The sequence below is a fragment of the Heterodontus francisci genome, chromosome 24, assembly GCF_036365525.1.
Source record: "Heterodontus francisci isolate sHetFra1 chromosome 24, sHetFra1.hap1, whole genome shotgun sequence".
NCBI classification, from domain to species: domain Eukaryota; kingdom Metazoa; phylum Chordata; class Chondrichthyes; order Heterodontiformes; family Heterodontidae; genus Heterodontus; species Heterodontus francisci.
Window position 1 is genome coordinate 68,499,637 of NC_090394.1, and position 24,757 is coordinate 68,524,393.

The window sequence follows — 24,757 nt, forward strand, 5'->3', positions numbered from 1 at the left end:
GGCGATCCCTTATTTTTAAACAGTGACCCCTAGTTCAAGATTCTCCCACAAGGGGAAACATCCTTTCCACATCCACCCTGTCAAGACCCCTCAGGATCTTATATGTTTCAATCAAGTGAAACCCACTGGCAGGACAGACCGAGCAGAGGTGGTGGCACAGTGGTATACAGTCGGGAGGGAGTTGCTCTGGGAGTCTTCAACATCGACTCCGGACCCCATGAAGTCTCATGGCATCAGGTCAAACATCGGCAAGGTATCCTCTTGCTGATTACCACCTACCGCCCTCCCGCTGCTGATGATTCAGTATTCCTCCATGTTGATCACCACTTGGAGGAAGCACTGAGGGTAGCAAGGGCGCAGAATGTCACCAAGAGTGGCTCGGTAGCACCACTACTGACCGAACTGGCCAAGTCCTAAAGGACATAGCTGCTAGACTGGGTATGCAGCAGGTGGTGAGGGAACCAACAAGAAAGAAAAACATACTTGACCTCGTCCTCACCAATCTGCCTGCCGCAGATGCATCTGTCCATATGATAGTAGTGGTAGGAGTGACCACCGCACAGTCGTTGTGGAGACAAAGTGCTGCCTTCACATTGAGGATACCGTCCATCGTGTTGTGTGGCACTATCACCGTGTTAAATGAGATAGGTTTCAAACAGATCTAGCAATGCAAAACTGGGTATCCATGAGACGCTGTGGGCCATCAGCAGCAGCAGAATTGTACTCAACCACAATCTGTAACTTCATGGCCCGGCATATCCCCCACTCTACCATTACCATCAAGCCAGGAGACCAACCCTGGTTCATTGAAGGGTGCAAGAGAGCATGCCAGGAGCAGCACCAGGCATACCTCAAAATGAGGTGTCAACCTGGTGAAGCTACAACACAGGACTATCTGCGTGCCAAATTGCATAAGCAGCATGCGATAGACAGAGCTAAGCGATCCCATAACCAAAGGATCAGATCTAAGCTCTGCAGTCCTGCCACATCCAGCCGTGAATGGTGGTGGACAATTAAACAACTAACTGGAGGAGGTGGCTCCACAAATATCCCCATCCTCAATGATGGGGGAGCCCAGCACATCAGTGCAAAAGATAAGGCTGAAGCATTTGCAACAATCTCCAGGCAGAAGTGCCAAGTTGATGATCCATCTCGGCCTCCTCCTGAAGTCCCCAGCATCACAGATGCCAGACTTCAGCCAATTCGATTCACTCCACGTGATATCAAGAAACGACTGAAGGCACTGGATACTGCAAAGGCTACGGGTCCTGACAATATTCCGGCAATAGTACTGAAGACCTGTGCTCCAGAACTTGCCGCGCCCCTAGCCAAGCTGTTCCAGTACAGCTGCAACACTGGCATCTACCCTGCAATGTGGAAAATTGCCCAGGTATGTCCTGTACACAAAAAGCAGGTCAAGTCCAACCCAGCCAATTACCGCCCCATCAGCCTACTCTCAATCATCAGTAAAGTGATGGAAGGTGTCATCAACAGTGCCATCAAGCGGCACTTGCTTAGCAATAACCTGCTCAGGGACACTCAGTTTGGGTTCCGCCAGGGCCACTCGGCTCCTGACCGCATTACAGCCTTGGTTCAAACATGGGCAAAAGAGCTGAACTCGTGGTGAGGTGAGAGTGACTGCCCTTGACATCAAGGCAGCATTTGACTGAGTATGGCATCAAGGAGCCCTAGCAAAACTCAGGTCAATGGGAATCAGGGGGAAAACCCTCCGGTGGCTGGTGTCATACCTAGCACAAAGGAAGATGGTTGTGGTTGTTGGAGGTCAATCATCCGAGCTCCAGGACATCACTGCAGGAGTTCCTCAGGGTAGTGTCCTCGGCCCAACCATCTTCAGCTGCTTCATCAATCACCTCCTTCAATCATAAGGTCAGAAGTGGGGATGTTCGCTGATGATTGCACAATGTTCAGCACCATTCGTGACTCCTCAGATACTGAAGCAGTCTGTGTAGAAATGCAGCAAGACCTGGACAATAACCAGGCTTGGGCTGATAAGTAGCAAGTAACATTTATGCTACACAAGTGCCAGGCAATGACCAGCTCAAAAAAGAGAGAATTTAACCATCTCTCCTTGATGTTCAATGGCATTACCATTGCTGAATCCCCCATCATGGGAGTTACTATTGACCAGAAACTGAACTGCCCAAAACCAGAAACAGCCACATAAATACTGTGGCTATAAGAACAGGTCAGAGGCTAGGAATCCTACGGCGGGTAACTCACCTCCTGACTCCCCAAAGCCTGTCCACCATCTACAAGGCACAAGTCAGGAGTGTGATGGAATACTCTCCACTTGCCTGGGTGGGTGCAGCTCCAACAACACTCAAGAAGCTCGACACCATCCAGGACAAAGCAGCCCGCTTGATTGGCACACCATCTACAAACATTCACTCCCTCCACCACCGACGCACAGTGGCAGCAGTGTGTACCATCTACAAGATGCAATGCACCAAGGCTCCTTAGGCAGCACCTTCCAAACCCACGTCCTCTACCAACTAGAAGGACAAGGGCAGCAAATGCATGGGAACACCACCGCCTGCAAGTTCCCCTCCAAGTCACACACCACCCTGACTTGGAACTATATCGGTGTTCCTTCACTGTCGCTGGGTCAGAATCCTGGAACTCCCTCCCTAACAGCAGTGTGGGTTTACCTACCCCACATGGACTGCAGCAGTTCAAGATGGCAGCTCATCACCACATTCTAAAGGGCAATTAGGGATGGGCAATAAAATATGCTGGCCTAGCCAGTGATGCCCACATCCCATGAATGATTAAAAAAATACCCACAACTGAGTCAAGTTGACAAGAGACACCATAAATATGCACCACATAAACTAGCAAGAGTTTGAGAAAGATTAATGTTGAGCATTCACTTCACAAAGAGAAAACATTTGCTGGCATAGAATCATAGAATTATAGAATCATCAAATGGTTGCAACACAGAAGAAGGCCATTCAGCCCTTCGTGTTCATGCCAGCTCTCTGCAACTCAGCTAGTCCTACTCCCCTGCCCTTTCCCTGTAGTCCTGCAATTTTTTTTTCTTCAGGTCTTCATCCGATTCCCTTTTGAAAGCCACAATTGAATCTCCCTCCACCACACTCTCAGGCAGTGCATTCCAGATCGTAACCACTCACTGCAGAAAATAGTTTTTCCTCATGTCGCCTTTGGTTCTTTTGCCAATCACTTTAAATCTGTATCCTCTGGTTTTTGGCCCTTGCGCCATTGAGAACACCTCTATCTACTCTGCCCAGACCCCTCATGATTTTAAACACCTTTATCAAATCTCCTCTCAACCTTCTCTTCTCAAAGGAGAACAGCTCCAATCTATCCACGTAACTGAAGTCCGTCATCCCTGGAACTATACTCGTGAATCCTTTCTGCATCCTTTATAATGCTTCATCTTCCTTCCTAAATTGTGGTGCCCAGAATTGGTTCAGTTGAGGCTGAAGCAGTGTTTTAAAAAGGTTCACCATAACTTCCTTGCTTTTATATGCCTCTATTTAGAAAGCCCAGGATCCCATATGCCTTATTAACCGCTTTCTCAACCTGACGCCACCTTCAATGACTTTTGCACATATACCCCCAGGTCCCTTTAGAATTGTATCCTTTATTTTATATTGCCTCTCCTCATTCTTCTTGCCAAAATATTTCACTTCACACCTCTCTGCATAAAATTTCATCTGCCACATGTCCACCCATTCCATCAGCCAATCTGCGTCCTCTTGAAGTCTATTACTCACCTTTTCACAGCTCACAATACTTCCAAGTTTTGTGTTATCCATAAATTTTGAAATTGTGCCCTGGACACCAAAGTTTAGATCATTAATATGTATCAAGAAAGCAGTGGTCTTAGTACTGACCCTTGGGGGACCCCACTAAATATCTTCCTCCATTCCAAAAAAACAACAGTTTACCATTACTTTGTGTTGCCTGTCACTCAGCACCCTCATATCCATGCTGCCACTGTCCTTTTTATTCCATGGGCTTTGTTATTGCTGACTTGAGCAATGCGTTTATGTAAAGGTGAAAGTTTTATACCTGCAGGTTATAGTTTAGTAGGACATGTCTAAAATTGATGTTGAGGTGTGTATTCAGTGAAAGCGGTACTACTGAGTGGTATCTATTTCTGTATGGCAAAATTATCTTGGTTAATTTGAAAAATGCTGCAAGATATTGATGGTGAAATTAAATCCACCAATGTTGAAATTAAGGCTGGAGAATTTGGCTGTGAAATGCCGTGCATGATGGTGCTATGGAAGCCCGAAGCTCATAAAATGGCAGTCGTACTGTTTCCTGCATTGCCCGTGTGGTGCGCCATGATTGTATGGGTGCTAGCGCAATGGTGCTGTGCATGCAGCAGAAGCATGTAGAGTGGGAAGATTGTGACGTTAGAGTCATAGAGTTATACAGCACCAAAACAGGCCCTTTGGCCCATCGTGTCTGTGCTGGCCATCAAGCACCTAACTATTCTAATCCCATTTTCCAGCACTTGGCCCGTAGCCTGTTATACTATGGCGTTTCAAGTGCTCAACAGTGTCTAATGCTGGTTTGGTGCCCAATCAGAGGTCCTGTTAACACTCTCCCTTAAAACACTCATGTGTTCAGCTGCTGGAAGGACCCTGCATCCCCCTCCCCCCACTCAACCACTAACGTTATTTAAGGAGATTAGCATGGGACTTGTGGCTGATGTGCCTTATGCCTTTCTTTTGCTGCTACTGAGTGAGGGGAAGTGCTGTTTTCAGTATTGTTAGGAGAGTTTGAAAAAGTTTTTCTTTTCAAAATGGAGTGGTGTTGGTCTTTGACAAGGAAGTCAGAGGAGCTTGGAGGCCAGTCAGAAGAAAGCCAGCTTTTTCACTAATCAAGGCTATAGTTGCAGTACCTCATGGTCTGCAGCATGACAGGGACATGGAGCACAGGCAACAAAGAGGGGAAGCTGTGCACAGAGCAAGGAGGAGGAGAGCTCTTAATAGAAGGTCCTACCCACCAAGGGTCTTCAGGGAGCACTGTCCCTACCTTCACCTCAGCCAGGCTGCTATGTTTCACCAGGCAGATGGTCACTGAACTGTAGCACCTCCTCCAACTGGATCAACAGCCACACAGCAGGGTGAGGACAATGCTGCCGGTGACAGTGATCACTGTTGCCTTTAATTTCTATGCCAGTATATCCTTCCAGACAGGAGCTGGTGACATTGCACACATCTCACAGTTTGTCATGCATCACTGCATCAGGGAATTGATGGATGCCCTGTATGCCAGGAGAGGGGACTTCACAGTCTTCTATCTTTCCAGAGTGAAGCAGGAGGAGTGGGTACATGCATTTGCCAGGCTAATGGGATTCCTAGTGGTGCAGGGAACCATTGACTGCTCGCATGTGGTTCTGCGGGCCCCACATATTAAAGGGGAGATGTACCGCAACCACAAGAGCTACCACTTCCTGAACACGCAGTTGGTGTGCGACCATGCACAGAACAGCATGTAAGTGAATGCCCAATATCCTGGCAGCAGCCATAATGCTTTCATCTTGCAGTTGTGAGCAGTACCCGCCATATTTGAGCCACCATGATGAACTAGAAGCTGGCTAATTGGTCACCAGGGTTATCTGCTCTACACCTGGCTCATGACTCCCCTCTGCATGGACAGTGCACCTCCTGTGAGAGCCATGCAGTCCCTAGTAACGTTGTGGAGCAAACCAGTGGTGTTCTGAAACAACGGTTCTACTCCCTGGACCACTCAGGAAGAGCCCTCCAGTACTCACTTGGAGCATGTATCCAAATTTATGATGGCTTGCTTTGTTCTCTACAACCTCACTGTTATGAGGGTGCAGCCCTTGCCACCAAGCCTTTGGCAGGCATCCTCCGCTCTGCATAGGCTGTCCGGGAGCAGCTATTCTGACTCCAATTCCCCTGAAATCTCATCCCCACATCACTGTTGCTCATCAATTTCCCACCTTTCCATCCTTCTGCTGTGGACCATCATAACGTCCTTTTGGCCATAACCATGAAATGAAGGATACCAGACACCCTCAGCATCCTGGACTAAGGCCTCCAGTGCCATACCAGTGAAACAGGGCACCCTCTTTCTGGCCTATTGCTCCATTTGCTGCCTCCTTCCTGCCTTCAATCATTTCTGACACATTTCTAGTAGTTGCTGTGTCTTGAATGCACGTGCCCTTTAAGAGGTACAGGTTGCTTTTCAGAACACATGCGCCTGTGCCTCCTGCTGAGTGTGCAGCCAGTCAGCAGGGTGTTTGACATTGGGCTGCATGTCACAATCATTGAAATGTGCAGACAGCGTGCTGAATTTTGTTCAGCTTCCGCCATCGGGCTCCATAGCGGGATGGGGTCCGGAAGATTGCAGCGGCCTGCCACAGAACCGGATGCCAGGATTGCAGGGCCCGATCTTACTCATGGTGGCGAGGCTCCTTGGTAGCCCCCTCCCCGACCGCCACTCGGATATGGGACCCAACTTTAAATATTTAAATAAAGGAAATGAATATATTTAAATACTATTCACCATGATCTTAACAGCTGTCCGGGATCTTCCATGTGATGGGTGGCACTCACGCCTTCACTTTCCTGTCCAGGGAAATCTGGTGCCACCGAGGTGGGGAAGGGGGGAGCTTAGGATTTTTAGTGTAGTTGAGGGTGGGGGGGTAGGTGGAAACAGGGTCAAATCTGCATGTGTACTGTAATGGGGGGGGGGGGGAATGGTGACCTCTGCACTTTGTGCAGGTGTGGGGGAAGTCACATATTAAATGCAATTGTTTTTTTTTATCAGGGGGAAATGGGGCGACCATTTATTTCCTTTGTATTGGGGGGAGGATATGGTCCAAATATCAATTCACAGTGTTTTTGTGTGGGGTGGGGGGAGGGAAGTGGTGTACAGGCTTCAAATGTGCGGGCCTGGCAGCCCTTTAAAAATGGCACCAGCGCCTGCGCAGAGGCAGCTGGTGCTGTTACTGGCATCGCAGAGCCCGCCCCCGCCACGTGATTGGGGGTGGCGGGCCGCCCAACATATGCTGATGAGCCGCCGCGCACTAGATTGGCGGTATGCTCGTGGCCCGCACATGTGGCTCGTCATTTTTTTCACCAGCCGCCGCTCCCAGCGGGAGAATAAAATTCAGCCCAGCATGAAGTCTGCATGCTGCCTGCCTCAACACAGCTGGGCGCAGGTAATTGCGTATTATGCTCCCCATGCCCGCTAATGGTGCAAAACAAATTTTTAGCCCTGTGAGTATTAATCTGGCATTGTGCAATCTATAAGGAGCAGTGCAGTGCATTGATCGAAACTACTTGCAGTGTGTTTAATTCCTGTCTGAATCTTTTAATTGCACTGAGTCGAGGGAGCTGGTCTTGGTTCTGAGTCACAGACTGACAAAGCATGTTGAAGAACCTCTGAGTCCATTTTTCAATCAATGTCGAGAATGCAGCAATTTCAAATTGTGCTGATGGTTTTCAAGAATTCAGTATGAATTCACACATTTCTTGAACATTATCAGGCAGTCAAGAGAGCTGCTAATTCAGCTGCTTTCTGATGTGAAACTGTTGATTAATTAAACTGTTATCTTATTAAAGAGAGAAGGTTCCATTGTATATTTCAAGGAAATGCTTACTTAACAAGCCAGTCGTTGTTTTAAGGGGGCATACCCATTTTGTGTTGCTGTTTGTTTGTTCAGTGAACTACACAGTGATGATATATCGATAAACTAAATGAGTGACGTGCATCAATAAACCAGAGTATGAATTCTGGATAAAAAAATCTTCTCTCCCTGTTGGCAAATCACGTTTGAGAAATCTTCAAACAATGCCAGAGAATTTGTGACAATTAACTCACTTTTGTATAGTATATTTTCCAGTAGGTTTTCTTTTTCTTGTTTTGGCAATTGGTTGAGCAGTTGGTTTGCAGTTTGTTGGCTCTATCTTAAGTTGTTTCTTTAGGTAAAACCTGCTCAAAAGCAGAGCAAATTTCATGGTATTGACTTCCATTTTGCAGAGCCTTCATACTTTTTATACCTGTAAAAATATTCTGCCAGAACTGGCTTGTGCCCTTGTGCCTGCATCCTTCCTGCAGATACAGGGCTAGAAATTCGGGTCCGTAATGCTCGGGTTTTCGTCGCTACGGCTGCTGTTTTGTGTCTAAATTGGCTTCCACTTTGTGCACACACAGTTCTGGTAAAGGTTATGCCAGTGCTATTTTGGTAAGGGACAAACAAGAGGCATCCTTTACCCACATCAGAAGCAGGCATTAGTCCGTTAACGTATGCAAATACGAGGCTTAACATTTGCTTCTGCTCCCTCTTGCAACTTTGGCTTGCGACTGAGGCAGCCAGCAACAGTGCTGATTGCCTCTGGGAAAACCAACACTAAGTAGCACGGAATGAAAAAAATGGTTAGTACTCTCCTTAGTCACAGCTGCTCCTGAGATCTCTGAGTTACAGGCCCCCCTGATCTCCCCACAGCCCTTACCTCATAGCCACCCCATTGATTGCACTCTGAGACTCAGCCAATAATACTTCAGACTCTCGTCACCTTACCCAAACACTTCCCTCTGCATTAGCACATGAGCTTGTCAGGGCTCCTATTGATGCGCCTTCTACATTACAATGACATCTGTGGCCCAAAGTCGTGGACTTCTTGGACCTCCCAGTTTGAGTGCGGGCTATGAGAACTCTGCAGATCAGGCGCTCAAAATTGGACACTGCTGAATTTCTAGGCCACAGAGTATGGATTGGATGATGTTATCTGTCCCAAATCTCATCATTCCACTTTACTGTCCTCCTCATCAGAAGGAACACATGCATACAATAGCAGCAGATCAAGGTAGAGGTTGTGCTGAATTTTCGGGCTCCCCGAAGATGGGAATGGAGTAGGGGGGCCCTGAAAACACTGGCGCCGGCAATGCTTACCAGGGTCGGCGGAGGGTGGGACAGGAATCCTGCTCCCCTCCCAATTGATGCCAATTAAAACTGTTTAAAATCTTTTTAAGTGCTTGTCAAAGTTGGATGTTGAAATTTTTAAAGGGGCACATGGAATCAGCTGAAGAGAGATGGATAAGGAATGGGGAACCAGTCATGGCTGCCTCAGGGCACCACCCTGGCTGCATAAGAGGGTCAGCGGGGCAAAGGGGGATTTGCCATGTGGTAAGGGTGTGCCCTTGGTGCTGTGCAGGTGGCAGTGAAAGTGGGCACAGTGGGATTGGCAACACCTGACATCACTGGGAACAAGGCTGCCAAGGAAAATTGGGCAGCCACCTGCCCAGGAGGAAGGCTCCAGCTGGCAAGGAGTGGCGGGGGGGGGGGGCACAGCTGTCAGATTTTGGGCCCAGTGGTGCTGAGGGGCAACACCTTCTGCAGAAGGGCAGAATCCCAGGCCTCAGGAGGACACGATAGGGGGGCAGGAAGGCAACCGAGGCCAACCCTCACCACAGGATCTACTGCTGTAGACATAGCTGCCTGGAGATGACTGAGAACCAGTGCCACAGGAGACTGTGACTCTCCAAGAAGATGACCACAGACATCTGTGCCCTCTTCACCGAAGACCTCACACCTTCCAAGGTTCAGCTGTGGACCTTAGTGGCATCTCAAAAATGGCTGCACACCACAGCATCTCGCTGGTCACTGACACCCTCTTTGCCAGAGCTGGACAGCACATTCACTTCACAATATACACAGCCTCACAGTGACAGAGGACCTCCATTGTTGGATTTCCCCAGGCGAAGGACATCATCGACTGTACCCAGTGACCGGCCAGTGCGATCCATCAAGGCTCCATGAAGGGCTTCCACTACCTCAATGTCCAACTGGTCTGCGACCACAACAAGAGCTTCCTTCAGTGTTCGCTCGCTTTCCTGGCAGCAGTCATGACTCCTTCATCCTCTGCCAGTGCAGGCTGCCTCAGATCTTCACTCTAACCCTCAGAGTGTGCATGAATCCCAGAAGATAGGAGATATCCCTCAAACAGATGGATATTGACCCCTCTATGTGAGCCCCAGACAGAGGCACAGAGGCGATACATCCAATGTCATCTGTCAGTGGGGCTTCTGAAGATGCTTTCCAGTGTCTGGACTAGTCAAGTGGTGCCCTCCTCAGTCATTGTGGTGGTAAACTGCACTCTCTATTACATGGCCCTCCAGTGGGGTGTGGACCTTGAGGACGGTGTGGCCCTGGAAGGAGACAACTCATCGGGGGAGGAGCAGGAGCAGGCGGTGAGAGAGGTGGAGGAAGAGGAGGCGACGGGAGGTGATGCTGAACACAGAGGTGCTCCTGCTACAAGACAAGGTGGCCTCCTCCTGCCTCCCTCTGGGAAGAGGACCTCTTTCCTCTCCCTTACAGCCTCCAGTTTTAGATCCAGGTTGGCATGGATAAACTGAGGATCAGCCCTGCCCCGGATGCCAGGCCTCTGGCTCTCCTGTGACATCTTGCTTCCCTCTGGTGCAGTGGAAGGCTTTGGCACAAATTGCAGAGCTCTCCAGGAGTTTAAATCAGTCGCACACTTCATCTGACCCACCTCTGTTCCCACCCCCATTGGCTCTAAGCTGGCAGGAAACCTGTCTCCATACCAATTAAGGGCTTCCCCATGGGAAATTTTTAACTTTAATCAGTTTCCCACTGGTGGAAGTTTTCGGATCTGAAAACATACTCGGCTCCTGTTTCCTGCCTTCGTGGCAAAAATTCAGCCCTAAGAGTTTAATTTAGAAACTATACTTCTGTTGATACTTTTGCAATTAATTGGCCAATTTGCAGACTCTTCTGATCTGCAGCCAACTGCCTGACAATGAGCTCTATGGGATAGGCATGTGTTATAGTTCAACATGGGTTTTCCCTATAGGGATTCCCTTATATATAATTTTCATGGAAGAGCCAAAGGTGGATGACAGGGAAATTCAATTGATAAGGCATCGCAGGAGAAGGTTCAATCCCTGTTGACATTAGTTAGCAGCAATTTTTATTATATCCTACTGCTACTTCTATCGTCTGCATCTACAGATCTGCTTACAACAGGCTGCATTTCACTAAATAAGCAATGGATGTTGCTGCTGTCAAACATGCAACCATCCTCCACCTTTTAGACTGTATTGACAGTCCTTGTGAAAGTAATCAGAGCCCAACTTGGAGAGGGTAGTCTCGCACTGCTTCAGTTCAGCACCTATAGAGTGTGAATCGAATGTGGTGTCAATCTTGATTTGGTAATTAATCAGGGGAAGGAGCGCTCTGACCATGAATGTAATCAGGCATGCCCAGGAGCCTCTCCGAAACTGGACAGTTAAAATTACATCCAGGCAGGCGCCAAGAGTAAAATTGGTTCTGTCTGGCTGGAACCTAAACTACTGCTACTGGTCTGAGACTGGTAATGCACTCTTGTTAAAACAAAAATGAGAAAAGTAATAAAAGGATGAGGAGTAATCATTTTTAATTTTTTTAGATCACTTCATTTTTCTGATAGACATAAAGTAATATATGTGCAAATTTTTGTATGCATGCACATTTAATAACATCAGTTGCAATTTTGGTAAGTGTTGGGTGATTGAATATTTCAGCCCTCACTCAAAGTAATTGGATGGAATTAAATAGAAAAAATGATCATTGGTTTTTGCATCCTGAAATTGTTTGTCTGTTATTGTTATTCAACAAAATGTCATAATAATGTAATATTTGTTTGCTTTCTCCCCAGGTTATTACCCTGGAAGGATGGGTGGACATCATGTATTATGTTATGGATGCACATTCTTTTTACAATTTTATATATTTTATATTGCTTATAATAGTAAGTATGTGTGATTTAAGAGCTTAAATGTCTACACTTGCTTTAATGGTGATTATTTGCATATCGTACCTTTTCCAAAATATTACTTAGTCTGAGCTTTCTGGTTAGGGCATGATTATGGAATAGAAATTTCAGATGATTTTTATTGTATGTGGGTAAAGAATAAAAAAGTATTGTTTAGTTTATTTTTAAAGGACTGTTCGTGGACATATTTTCAAGTTTTATTTGATGCATAAACTATATAAAATAGGTTAGATTATGTACCTGGAGAGAAACATATTTCAAGAATGTAAAATCATTGAAACTTACAAAACAGAAGAAGGCCATTCAGCCTGTCATACTTGTGCTAGCTCTTTGAAAGAGCATGCTTAGTCCCACATCCACAACTTTTGTCTGTAACCCCGCACATTCCTCATCGTCCAGTACCTGTCCAAAATTTAAAATTATTTATGGAATCAGATTCCATCAGCACCTTTGAAGTCCCTCATCCTTGGTAACATCCTAGTAACCCTCCTCTTTACCCTTTCTAAATCCTTTACATCGTTCCTGAAGTCAAAATCGTGCCATTCATATTATACTGTCTTTCCATATCAGTCTTCCCGAAGTGCATCACTTCACACTTCCCTGCCGTGAACTCCATCTGCCATGCTTCTGCCCATTTCACCATCCTGTCTATGTTATCCCAAAGCCTACAACTATCCTCATCACTATATACTACTTCGCCAAGTTTTGTGTCATCTGGAAATTTTATAAAGCTGCTCCCTACACCCGGGTTTAGGTCATTTATAAAAATTGAAAAGGGTAATGGGCCCAAAACTGACCATTAGGGGACACCAGTCAGGTTATAGAGACATAATTTGCCTTTAACAAAGTCATGCTGGCTGTCCTTGATTTTCTAAATGAAAGTTTGTCTTTTCCCTGATAGTTTCTAACAACTTCCCCACTACCGATGTTAGGCTGAATGGCCTGTAGTTTCCTGATTTATCCCTCTCCCCTTTCTTGATGAGTGGTATAACTTTAGCAACACTGCAGTCCTCTGGCACTATTCCTGTATCCAATGAGGAGTGCAAGATTGCGACCAATGCCTCTTCTGTTTCTACCTTTGCTTCTTTCAGCAACCGAGGATGCATTCTATCTGGACCAGGTCATTTACCAACTTTCAGTCATGCTTAATCTTTTAGTATGTCTTCTCTATCTATTAATGTCCTGTCCATTCTTCTTCTTCTTTCTTTCTTTTGGGCCTCCTTATCTCGAGAGACAATGGATACGCGCCTGGAGGTGGTCAGTGGTTTGTGAAGCAGCGCCTGGAGTGGCTATAAAGGCCAATTCTGGAGTGACAGGCTCTTCCACAGGTGCTGCAGAGAAATTTGTTTGTTGGGGCTGTTGCACAGTTGGCTCTCCCCTTGCGCCTCTGTCTTTTTTCCTGCCAACTACTAAGTCTCTTCGACTCGCCACAATTTAGCCCTGTCTTTATGGCTGCCCGCCAGCTCTGGCGAATGCTGGCAACTGACTCCCACGACTTGTGATCAATGTCACACGATTTCATGTCGCGTTTGCAGACGTCTTTATAACGGAGACATGGACGGCCGGTGGGTCTGATACCAGTGGCGAGCTCGCTGTACAATGTGTCTTTGGGGATCCTGCCATCTTCCATGCGGCTCACATGGCCAAGCCATCTCAAGCGCCGCTGACTCAGTAGTGTGTATAAGCTGGGGGTGTTGGCCGCTTCAAGGACTTCTGTGTTGGAGATATAGTCCTGCCACCTGATGCCAAGTATTCTCCGAAGGCAGCGAAGATGGAATGAATTGAGACGTCGCTCTTGGCTGGCATACGTTGTCCAGGCCTCGCTGCCGTAGAGCAAGGTACTGAGGACACAGGCCTGATACACTCGGACTTGTCCTGTCCATTACTTCCCTCCTTTTAGTGCAATCTTCACTTCCTTTGTAAAAATAGATGCAAAGTACTCATTTCATCCTTTAGCCATATCCTCTGCCTCTCCATGAATATTTTCTTTTGGGTCCCTAATAGGCCCAACTATTTCCTTAGCTAACCACTTACACTTTATATATTTATAAAATGTTTTAGGGTTCAATTTAATGTTGTCTGCTAATTCTTTTCTTGTAGCCTCTTTTTGGCTCCCATATTAACTTCTTTAATACTGTCCTGTACTTTCCATAATCCTGCTGGTTATTAACTGAATCTTGCTCCTGACATTTGTCATAGGAACAGGAGGAGGCCTTTTAGCCCCTTGAGCCTGCTCCACTATTCAATGAAATCAAGGCTGACCTGTGACCTAACTCCATCTACCCACCTTTACCCCATAACCCTTAATACCTTTGGTTAACAAAAACGTATCAATCTCAGTTTTAAAATTAACAAGTGATCTAGCATCAATTGCCATTTAGAGAAGAGAGTTCCAAACTTCTATCACCCTTTGGGTGTAGAACTCTTTTTCCTAATTTTATAATATGATTCATAAATCAAAATTATTCATAAGCCTTTTTTGTTTTATTGCTATTGTCATCCAGGATGCATTCGTTCTGAATGCTCTATCTTTCCCCTTCAAAGGTATATGCTTAGTTTGCACCTGAACTATCGCTTCCCTGAATGCCCTCTATTGATCTGTTACTGCTTTACTCTGCAATTTCCCTTTCCAATCTACCAGTGCTAGGTCCCTTCTTAAACGGCTGAAATCAGATCTTCCCTAGTTGAGCATTTTTACCGTCGATATTTGCTGGTCTCTTTCCCCAATTAAATAAAACCGAATTATGCTGTGGTGACTGTTAGCTTGAAGACCTGCTACTGTGACACATTCAATTTGCCCTGCTTCATTTCCCAGAACTAGACCCAACACTCTTTCCTTCCTTGTTGGGCTGAAGGCAAATTGATCGAGAAAGTTCTCCTGTAAACAAAGCAGAAATTCCTCTCCCTCCCTTCCCTTAGCACTATCATTTTCCCAGTCTATATTAGGGTAATGAAAGTCTCCTAATAATACCACTCTATTTTTGTTACACGCCTTTGAAATTTGTCAACCAATTTGCTCATCTATCTCCTTCACTCTGGAGCTCGATTTAAAAAAAAAACTCCAACAATGTTACAGCTGTCCCTCTCTTCCAAAACTCAAGCCAAATGGAGTCCGTCCTCGAGCCATCTAGTGTAGCCTTTCTATTTAGAACTGTAATATCATCCGTAATCAATACTGCAACATCCATATTTTTGTTTCTCCATCATAATACTTTGTAACCAGGAATGTTAAGAACCAATTCCTGGCTTTGTTTCAGCGATGCCTCTGTTGATGCAACCGTGTTATAATCCCATGCAGCAATTTGTGCCTGCAGCTACCAACCTTACTAGTTACATTATGCACATTGATACACGTACAATTTAATGCCTCATTTGCCACTTTTGCTATTTTTCTTAATCTGGTCCCTGCAATTTTGGAATATTTCTAATTTTACTATAGGTTACATCTCTCTGTCCTCTGATTTCACTTCTGCTCCTGTTTGTTATTTTCTGGCTACCCTCCCTCTGCCAAATTAATTTAAACTCTCTACAACATTACTAGTTAATCTTTCAGCGAGAACATTGGTCCTGGCTTTGTTCAGATGCAACCCATTCATCTTTTACTACTGGTGGCCCTTCGCCCAGAACCTGTCCCAATGCCCAAGAATCTGAAATCCTCCCTCCTGCACCATTTCTCAGGCCACATATTTTACCTGCATTATACTCCTGTTTCTATACTCACTTGCACGTGGCACTGGAAGTAATCCTGAGATTGCTATCTTTGAAACCCTTTTTAAAATATTTTTCCTAGCTCCTGAAACTCTGCCTGAAGGACCTCAACATTTTTACTGCCTATGCCATTGATTCTCACATGGCCCACAACATCTGACTGTTCCTCTTCTCCTTGCAGAATGTTCTGCACCTGCTCAATGATATCCTTTACCCTGGCACCAGTGAGGCAACACACTATTCAGGAATCACATTTGTGGTTACAGAAAAGCCCTAAACTATTGAATCCATCATGATGACTGCATTTCTACTCTTTCTTTTCCCCCTATGTACCATATCCCCCATTGTGCTGGAGGTTTGATTCTTATTCTATTCCTCCAAGGAGTCATCACCCTCCCCAGTATTCAAGACTGTTTAGTGAGTGTCACTGACTTGGGGAATTCATGCACAACCTGTTTCTTCCACCTACCCTATCTGGTGTTCAATCATTCCCTCACTTTCTGCACCTTCTGTAGCAGGGGGGCAACCACCTCCTGGAACAAGACTCCCTGGATGCACTGCAGTGATCCAGCTGTTTTTCACGCTCTGAAGCTCATGGCACTTCCTGCACTGATGGTTATCCAGAATACATGAAGTGTCCTGAAGTTCCCACATAAAACAGCATGCACAGTCACAGGATCCCCCCTAGTGTCTTATAGTAGCCAGTCCACTGACGTCTAAACACTTGGCACTGAACTAGCAAAATCTAAGTCTAAGACACAGACGTAGACATATAAAACTCTGAGAAACTGATCTCTGAAAGACTGAGATGCTAAAAGAGTAAAAAGTTAAGTAAAGGCACAGGAAAGGATATCTATAAAGCTGAAACACAATGGAAACTGCCATCAAGCGAATTTCAACAGTGAAAAAATGAACCATTTCATCAAATAAACTAACATTTACTGTTACCCACCAATCGGCTCGCTCAGTGGCAGTGACATTGCTTTTAAATTTCTTTCTCAGTTTTCTGTGTTCAACTCACATTCTGGCTTTGACTTTGTCTCTTGCACTATTTTCCCTCAGGCTCACTCTCTCCACTCTCACTAACTCTCTGCCGCCAATTATCCTACTTTGATCTTACACTGTTTTCTCTTGGTCTTGCTCTTACGCCGCAATATGAGTCAAGATTGAGCGATTCCATTCAGCTACTCTCTCCTGCATGTATATGAAGAGCACCCAGAAATTGTTACCTGTTCCGCATTAAAACTCATTGGTTAATCAAACTCACAACAGTTTGTTTTCCACTGCAACAATGTGGCCACGCTTTATAAAATTTATTTTACAAGTCCATGAAAGCAGCAGTGGGGCTCATCCCCCAGAGGTACATATCATAATTTCAGGCAAACATGTATTTTAAAGGTTGGAAAACTGCTAGCAATGTGTGTACAAATTTTTGATTTGTGCTCACAGTGCACAAAGCTCCCCTTTGGTATCTCACACAAGTAATATTGCCCCCATATCCCCCAGTTTCCACAGTTTTGGGTGAGTCTCTGAGGCAGTAGGGACTAATTCCATATGTCATGCATGGGTGGCACTCAGCTAAGCTTGGGCGCATGTGCCGGAAACATACAGAAATATATTTACACCATTCTCTGTAACAGTTCATATGAGAGGTGAACAGGCTTTCCAGCTAGTGTTAGGAGAACATCAGAATTCATTTGCACTAATAGCCTCATAGAAACTGGAATGAAAATTAGAGGAAAACAATGTATGGAACTCCCAAATCAGTGACCTGGACAGTCAGAAAAGTGTAATGATGAAAATAACTCAATTCAGATTGAAACCACTGTATATCATAACTGAGGTAAAGGCATTTATTTTGCTGAAAGCCAAAATAAAAGCAGACAATATAATTAAAATTATACATAATATAAACTAATATGCAAGATGCTTCCTCTTTATACTTAACAGTGAGAGCAATTTCATCAGCTGTAAATTCAATTACGTTGCCATTTTTTAACTTTCTGAAAATAATTGGTTGAATGTGCTTAGTGAGAAATTAGCATGAATTAATACTTGTTCAATCCAGTTCCACAAATGCTAAACTTTGTATTTAATGACATCTTACATTTTTATAATGTATTCAGCTGTAGGGACTGAGACTGCCTTTTTGCTGTGATCGCTATTATAATAATTAGTCTTTGGTGTTGAATATAAAAAATATTTTTTAAATTGGTGCTACCCTGCAACAATCACAACTCTGAAAACAATGACCTGGATTCTGCAGTCAGTGGTGAATGAATGGCGCTTGTCATTTATTCCGCTTACAGCTGCCCACAGACTTTCTCTGAGCTTTTGCACGGCAACGTATGGTAACTGGAGATCCATTTCGGTGCAGCGCCTTCTTCAGGGGATCCAGGATCTGTGTGAGCAGAGCAAGAAACAGCACGTCTCTTCAACCAATCAGATTGAAGAATCCTTACTGAGACATGCAGGGCTGAAGTCGGGAGCTGAGGCGGGGGCCCATAAAATACCAGCGCTGGGCGGCATGTCAATTTCAAGGTGCCGATCCCGACGGGGGCAATGATCACCAGGAGGTTGCGGGGGAGGGTGCGGGACAGGAATCCTGCTCGCCTCCCAGCTGAGGGCAGTTAAACTATTTAAGAGCTTGTTGAAGGGCGAGGGCGGAATATTTAAAGGGGCAAACGGCTTTTAGAAGCTATCAGTTTCTGAACAGCAGAGGGGAGATGGGTACAGAGTGAGGAGCAAGTCAGGGCTGCCCCAGGGCATTGCCTTGGCCCCTTAAGAGGGTCAGAAGGGCAAAGGGGGACTTGGCACTTGGTAAGTAGGTGCCCTCAGTGCTGTGCAGGAGAGTGGGCACTCCCTGTTTGGGCATCGAACGGGGTCATCACCCTCCTGACGTCACAGGGGCAGAAGAGCAGGGGGCAAGGCTGCCAATCACAATCACATCTAAAAGGAAGTCTGTAGCCGGCATTGGAGCACGACTGTCAGATTTTGGGTCCTATGGCGATGAGGGGCAACACCCTGCAGGGCGGAAAGGCGGAGCCCCAGGCATTAGGAGGGCACGGGAGAGGAAAGAGAGCAAGAAGGCAACGGAGATCAAACCCTCCACACTGAATCTCAGGCTGAAGACGGAGCTACCTGCCGATGACCGAGACCTAGTGCCACAAGGGTTTGTGGCTCTCCAGGTGGTCACAGACATCTGGACACTCGTTGCCGAAAACCTCGCACTTTACAACACAGGTCGCCATGCCCTGTCTGTAGCCATCAAAGTTACTGTGGCCTTGAAACTTTACGCTTCTGGTTCCTTCCAAAGGTCAGCTGCAGACCTTGGTAGCATCTCGCAAATGACTGCACATCATTACATCTTGCAGGTTAATGCTGCCCTCTTTGCCCGAACCTGACAGCATAATCATTTGACGAAGAACATGGCCCCGCAGGGACTGAGGGCATTGGGTTTCGCCCCTATCGCTGGATTTCCCCAGGTGCAGGGCAACATGCTCCCCTACGACATCTTGCTTCCCTCTAGTGAAGTGGAAGGCTTTAGCACAAACCGCAGATATCTCCCTCAGGACAACCAGCAGCCTCAGTGATGGCTGCCATAGGGTGTCAAAATGAATCCCACACTTCATCTGACCCACCTCTGGTCCCACCTCCACTAGCTCTAAATGGACAGGAAATCCATCTCCATATCAATTAAGGAATCACTCCCGGGGAAAATTTGAACTTTACAGAGCTTCACACTAGAAGCAGGTTTCTGAACCAAAAGCAGACCCAGCTCCTGTTTCCCGCCTCTGTGGCAAAAATTCAGCCTGCAGACTCAAAACCAGGAAGTGTAAGTTAGAATATTCAATGTAAAATCATGTGCCGAAAGTAAAATTATAGAGTAATAAAGATGTGATTAAGAGATATAAAAGAGAAAGACAAATTAAAATGTATATATATTTAAATCTCAAAGAAAAATTAAAATCTGAAGGAATGAGACTCCACATTTGTTAAGGTAAACTCTCAGTGCCAGATAGTTGGTTTGGTAATAATTAAGGTTTGTCACACCATTAAACATTCACTTATACATGAGTTGATAAACCTTTAATCCTTTCTGGTGTGTTTAATGAGTATCTAGTGGACAAGTATCTCGTCTTCATACCCTTCTTGTGCTTTAAGGTCAAGTCTATCGGCAACGTACCGGTGTGGCAAAGCTTGTGGAGAAGCTTGGCAAATTGGACAGCAACTTCCTGATTTTTGCATTGTTCTGCAGATGTACATACCCGGGAAGTTGCTGTTCGATTTGTTCAATACTGACCGTGAGCACTGATAGCCTCCCCTTAATTACTACAGTAAGATCCAGGCCAATAAATTTGGAGGATTTGTCAAAGTTCTAACTCCATGGGTGATTAACATTATGTATTACAAAATTTAAGTATTAGGGTGGATTTTCCCAGGCAATTGCTGTTGTGGGGCCCTGATTTGTGCAGAGCAAACTGAAATTGCATGCAATCTTCCTGTGAGCCTACAATATAATGGAGTGGGTGGACATTGGGAACACATAGGAGATGCACAATTGGCGGCAGGCTCAGAGGGCAGAAAGTGTGTCAAGAAGTGCCAGACAAACTGAATTCTGGGAACGTTGAGTGTCGCATGTGAATGCAGCACCAGAAAGAGTGCGTAGACCTCATCAGAAAGGGTAAGGTAGACCATTGGGTGGTCAAAGAAAAGGTGATGATTCTGTGCATTCTGTTTCTCACAATCTGTTCTTTTTTACGGTTTCTCAAGTACTCCTAGATTCATTCTTCTATATCTTCCTTCCACATTCACCAATTTCTTAGCACAAGCATGCCCACGAGAAAGGTTCCCAAGCTTGCGTGCATATAATTCATTTTGATCTCTTATCATCCTCTTTTCACGTGGGCTTCGTAAATGGCATTGTTCACTTTCTAATTAACTTCATTCCTATTTCATCTCTTACTGGCAGTTGGCCAAGTCCTGGTGCAGGATTCATATATCCTGAACACTGAAATCTGCTGTCCTATCAGTGGAATGCCACACAGTCTGACCGGGAGCATCTGCACCAAGTCGTATGCTTACTTTTGCCATTCCAGTACCACCATTCTCAGTTCCTTCTTATAATTGTGCCCTTCTAATGTCTTTGCAGGAAGTTCTCAGAGTTACGGAATAGGCCCCCCACTAAGGCTTGTCACCAAACGTCCCCTTGCAAAGTAGTAGCACCAGCACACCTAGCAACCCTCATCGCTACACTTACTTTATTCACTCACCAGCTCGGAGACATCTCAGATAGTTTGGATATGCAGCTCGAGGACAGCACAGAGAGTAAGTCAGAGTATTGCTGAATATGAACAGGATCATGTGGAAGAGGAGCAGCAGGAAGCCCTTGCTCAAGGATGAGCTCACCTTCCTCCCTAGCTGGTGAGGTCAGGCCCAAATTTCAAGAGAAGACATTTTGAAGAGAAGTTGTTGCATCATTGGAAGATCACCAGCAAGTGCAGAGACGTCCAGCAGCGACCTGAGTGGAATCTGAGTGCCATCATATTAAATCTGCACACAGTCTTGGAAAGAATGATATTTCCAGGGCCATTTGCAGTGCAGCCCCTTGCCAGCAAGACCACAATGGCACCTCAAACAGCTGCCATTAAGGCCTTGGCCACATCATTAGGCATGATGTCTTGATGAGCTTGCCAGGTAGTGACACATTGGCAAGATGTCATTGTTACCACAAAGGCCCTGCAGCAGCAGGTTAGAATGAACAATGATATGGCGCCATCAAGAATAGTCTGAATGGAAGTGGCCTTGACTCAGATGTTTCTTTCTCTCTTGTAGCAGCGGTTCCACACTACTCATCCACCCATCCTTCACTGTAGCTATCCTAGAAGGCAGGCTAGGCCAAGCCATCCCCATTGCAGCAGAGAGTTCGCAGCTGTAATCCATGCTTACCACCAGAGACATTCTCGGGAGTGGAAATTCACTTAGAAAGCACACTAGAATAGGCAGACACACCTCAAGTACCATCTTAAAAGGGCAACATAGTAGTGGTAATGACCTGGAACTCATTGCCCACAAGGGTGGTGGAATCACAGAATCACAGAATAATACAGTGCAGAAGAGGCCCTTCGGCCCATCGAGTCTGCACCGATGCATTAAAGACACATGACCTGTCTACCTAATCCCATTTGCCAGCACTTGGCCCATAGCCTTGAATGTTATGACGTGCCAAGTGCTCATCCAGGCACTTTTTAAAGGATGTGAGGAAACCCGCCTCTACCACCCTCCCAGGCAGGGCATCCAGACCGTCACCACCCTCTCGGTAAAAAAGTTCTTCCTCAAATCCCCCTTAAACCTCCTGTCCCTCACCTTAAACTTGTGTCCCCTCGTAACTGACCCTTCAACTAAGGGGAACAGCTGCTCCCTATCCACCTTGTCCATGCCCCTCATAATCTTGTACACCTCGATCAGGTCACCCCTCAGTCTTCTCTGCTCCAGCGAAAACAACCCAAGCCTATCCAACCTCTTTTCATAGCTTAAACGTTCCATCCCAGGCAACATCCTGGTGAATCACCTCTGCACCACCTCCAGTGCAATCACATCCTTCCTATAATGCGGCGACCAGAATTGCACACAGTACTCCAGCTGTGGCCTTACCAAAGTTCTATACAACTCCAACATGACTTCCCTGCTTTTGTAATCTATGCCTCGATTGATAAAGGCAAGTGTCCCATATGCCTTTTTCACCACCCTATTAACCTGCCCTTCTGCCTTCAGAGATCTATGGACAAACACACCAAGGTCCCTTTGTTCCTCGGAACTTCCCAGTGTCAGGCCATTCATTGAATACTTCCATGTCACATTACTCCTACCAAAGTGTATCACCTCACACTTTTCAGGGTTAAATTCCATCTGCCACTTTTCTGCCCATTTGACCATCCCGTCTATATCTTCCTGTAACCCAAGACATTCAACCTCACTATTAACCACTCGGCCAATCTTTGTGTCATCCGCGAACTTACTGATCCTACCCCCCACATAGTCATCTATGTCGTTTATATAAATGACAAACAATAGGGGACCCAGCACAGATCCCTGTGGTATGCCACTGGACACTGGCTTCCAGTCACTCAAACAGCCGTCTGTCATCACTCTCTGTCTCCTACAGCTAAGCCAATTTTGAATCCACCTTATCAAGTTACCCTGTATCCCATGTGCATTTGCTTTCTTGATAAGTCTCCCATGTGGGACCTTGTCAAAGGCTTTGCTGAAATCTATGTAAACTACATCAACTGCACTACCCTCATCTACACACCTGGTCACATGCTCAAAAAATTCAATCAAATTTGTTCGGCATGACCTCCCTCTGACAAAGCCATGCTGACTATTCCAATTCAAATTTTGCCTCTCCAAGTGGAGATAGATTCTCTCCTTCAGAATTTTCTCCGATAGTTTCCCTACCACTGACGTGAGACTCACTGGTCTGTAGTTCCCTGGCTTATCTCTACAACCTTTCTTAAGTATTGGGACCACATTAGCTGTTCTCCAGTCCTCTGGCACCTACCCTGTGGCCAGAGAGGAATTAAAAATTTGGGTCAGAGCCCCTGCAATCTCCATCCTTGCCTCCCACAGCATCCTGGGACACAAGTCGTCCGGACCTGGAGATTTGTCCTCTTTTAAGCCTGCCAAAACCTCCAATACCTTGTCACACCCTATGACAATTTGCTCAAGAACCTCACTGTCTCTCTCTCTGAGTTCCATATCTACATCCTCATTCTCTTGGGTGAAGACAGATGTGAAGTATTCGTTCAACACCCGACCAATGTCCTCTGGCTCCACCCACAGGTTTCCCCCTTGGTCCCTAATAGGTCCTACTCTTTCCCTGGTTATCCTCTTCCCATTGATATTCTATAAGTATATCTTGAGATTTTCCCTACTTTTACCAGCCAGAGCTTTCTCATATCCCCTTTTTGCTCTCCTAATTGCTTTCTTAAGCTCCATCTTACACTTTCTATACTCCACTAATGCTTCCGTTGATTTGCTCTCCTTATATTTGCTAAAAGCTTCTCTTTTCCTTCTCATCGTACCCTGAATGTTTCTGGTGTTCTATGGTTCTCTGGGCTTGTTGTTCCTACCTATTACCCAAGAGGGAACTTGTTGGGCCTGTACCCTCCCCATTTCCTTTTTGAATGCCTCCCACTGCTCTTCTGTAGCTTTCCCGACAAGTAACTCTTTCCAGTCTACCTTGGCCAGATCCTGCCTTATTTTACTAAAATTCCCTCTTCCCCAATCCAAAACCTTTTTTTGCAACTTGTCTATTTCTTTCTCCATAACAAGCTGAAATTGTTGCATGTTGTGGTCATGATCACCAAAATGCTCCCCCACCAACACATCAACCACCTGTCCAGCTTCATTCCCCAGAATTAGGTCCAGCACTGTACCCTCCCTTGTTGGATCCTCTACATATTGAGCTAAAAAGTTCTCCTGTATACATTTTAAGAGCTCCACTCCATCTAAGCCCTTAACATGATGATTATCCCAATTAATGTTGGGAAAGTTGAATTCACCTAATATAATTACCCTATTATTATTTTTACACACCTCTGTGAATTGCGCACATATTTGCTCCTCAATTTCCCGCTGACTATCTGGTGGTCTATAATAAACACCGAGCAATGTGGCTGTCCCTTTTTTATTCCTAAACTCTACCCATAAATCTTCATTTGATGCCCCCTCCAAGATATCATCTCTCCTTACTGCAGTAATTGACTGCTTAACTAATATTGCAATGCCCCCTCCTCTTTTACCCCCTCCTCTGTCTCGCTTGAAGATTCTATATCCCGGGATATTGAGCTGCCAATCCTTCCCCTCCCTCACCCATGTCTCAGTGATGGCGACTATATCACAATTCCATGTGTCAATCCTTGCCCTTAACTCATCCGTTTTACCTGTAATACTCCTGGCATTAAAGTAGAGGCCATCCATCCTGGTCTTACTCCCTTGAAATTTACTTCCACTGTATTCCCTCTGACTTGTTTGCTTTCCTGTGTTTAGCTGTGTCCCTATTCTGCTAGGAGTCTGCGTCCCCTCCCCCTGCCAAATTAGTTTAAACTCCTCCCAACAGCACTAGCAAACCTGCCAGCAAGGATGTTAGTCCCCCTCTGGTTCAGATGTAGACCCTCCCACTTGTACAGGTCCCACCTTCCCCAGAAACGGTCCGAGTGGTCCAGGAATCTAAAACCCTCCCT

General features: G+C 45.7%; 1 protein-coding gene across 7 annotated transcripts in view; it reads left to right on the forward strand.

Moving 5' to 3' along the window:
• Positions 1–24,757, forward strand: part of cacna1ha (calcium channel, voltage-dependent, T type, alpha 1H subunit a) — a 538,349-nt gene that overhangs the window by 323,540 nt on the left and 190,052 nt on the right. For all 7 annotated transcript variants that reach the window (XM_068056489.1, XM_068056490.1, XM_068056488.1 and 4 more), the window contains one exon: positions 11,688–11,780. In XM_068056489.1, coding sequence (XP_067912590.1) covers positions 11,688–11,780 — 93 coding nt within the window. The remainder of the gene's footprint in view (positions 1–11,687; positions 11,781–24,757) is intronic.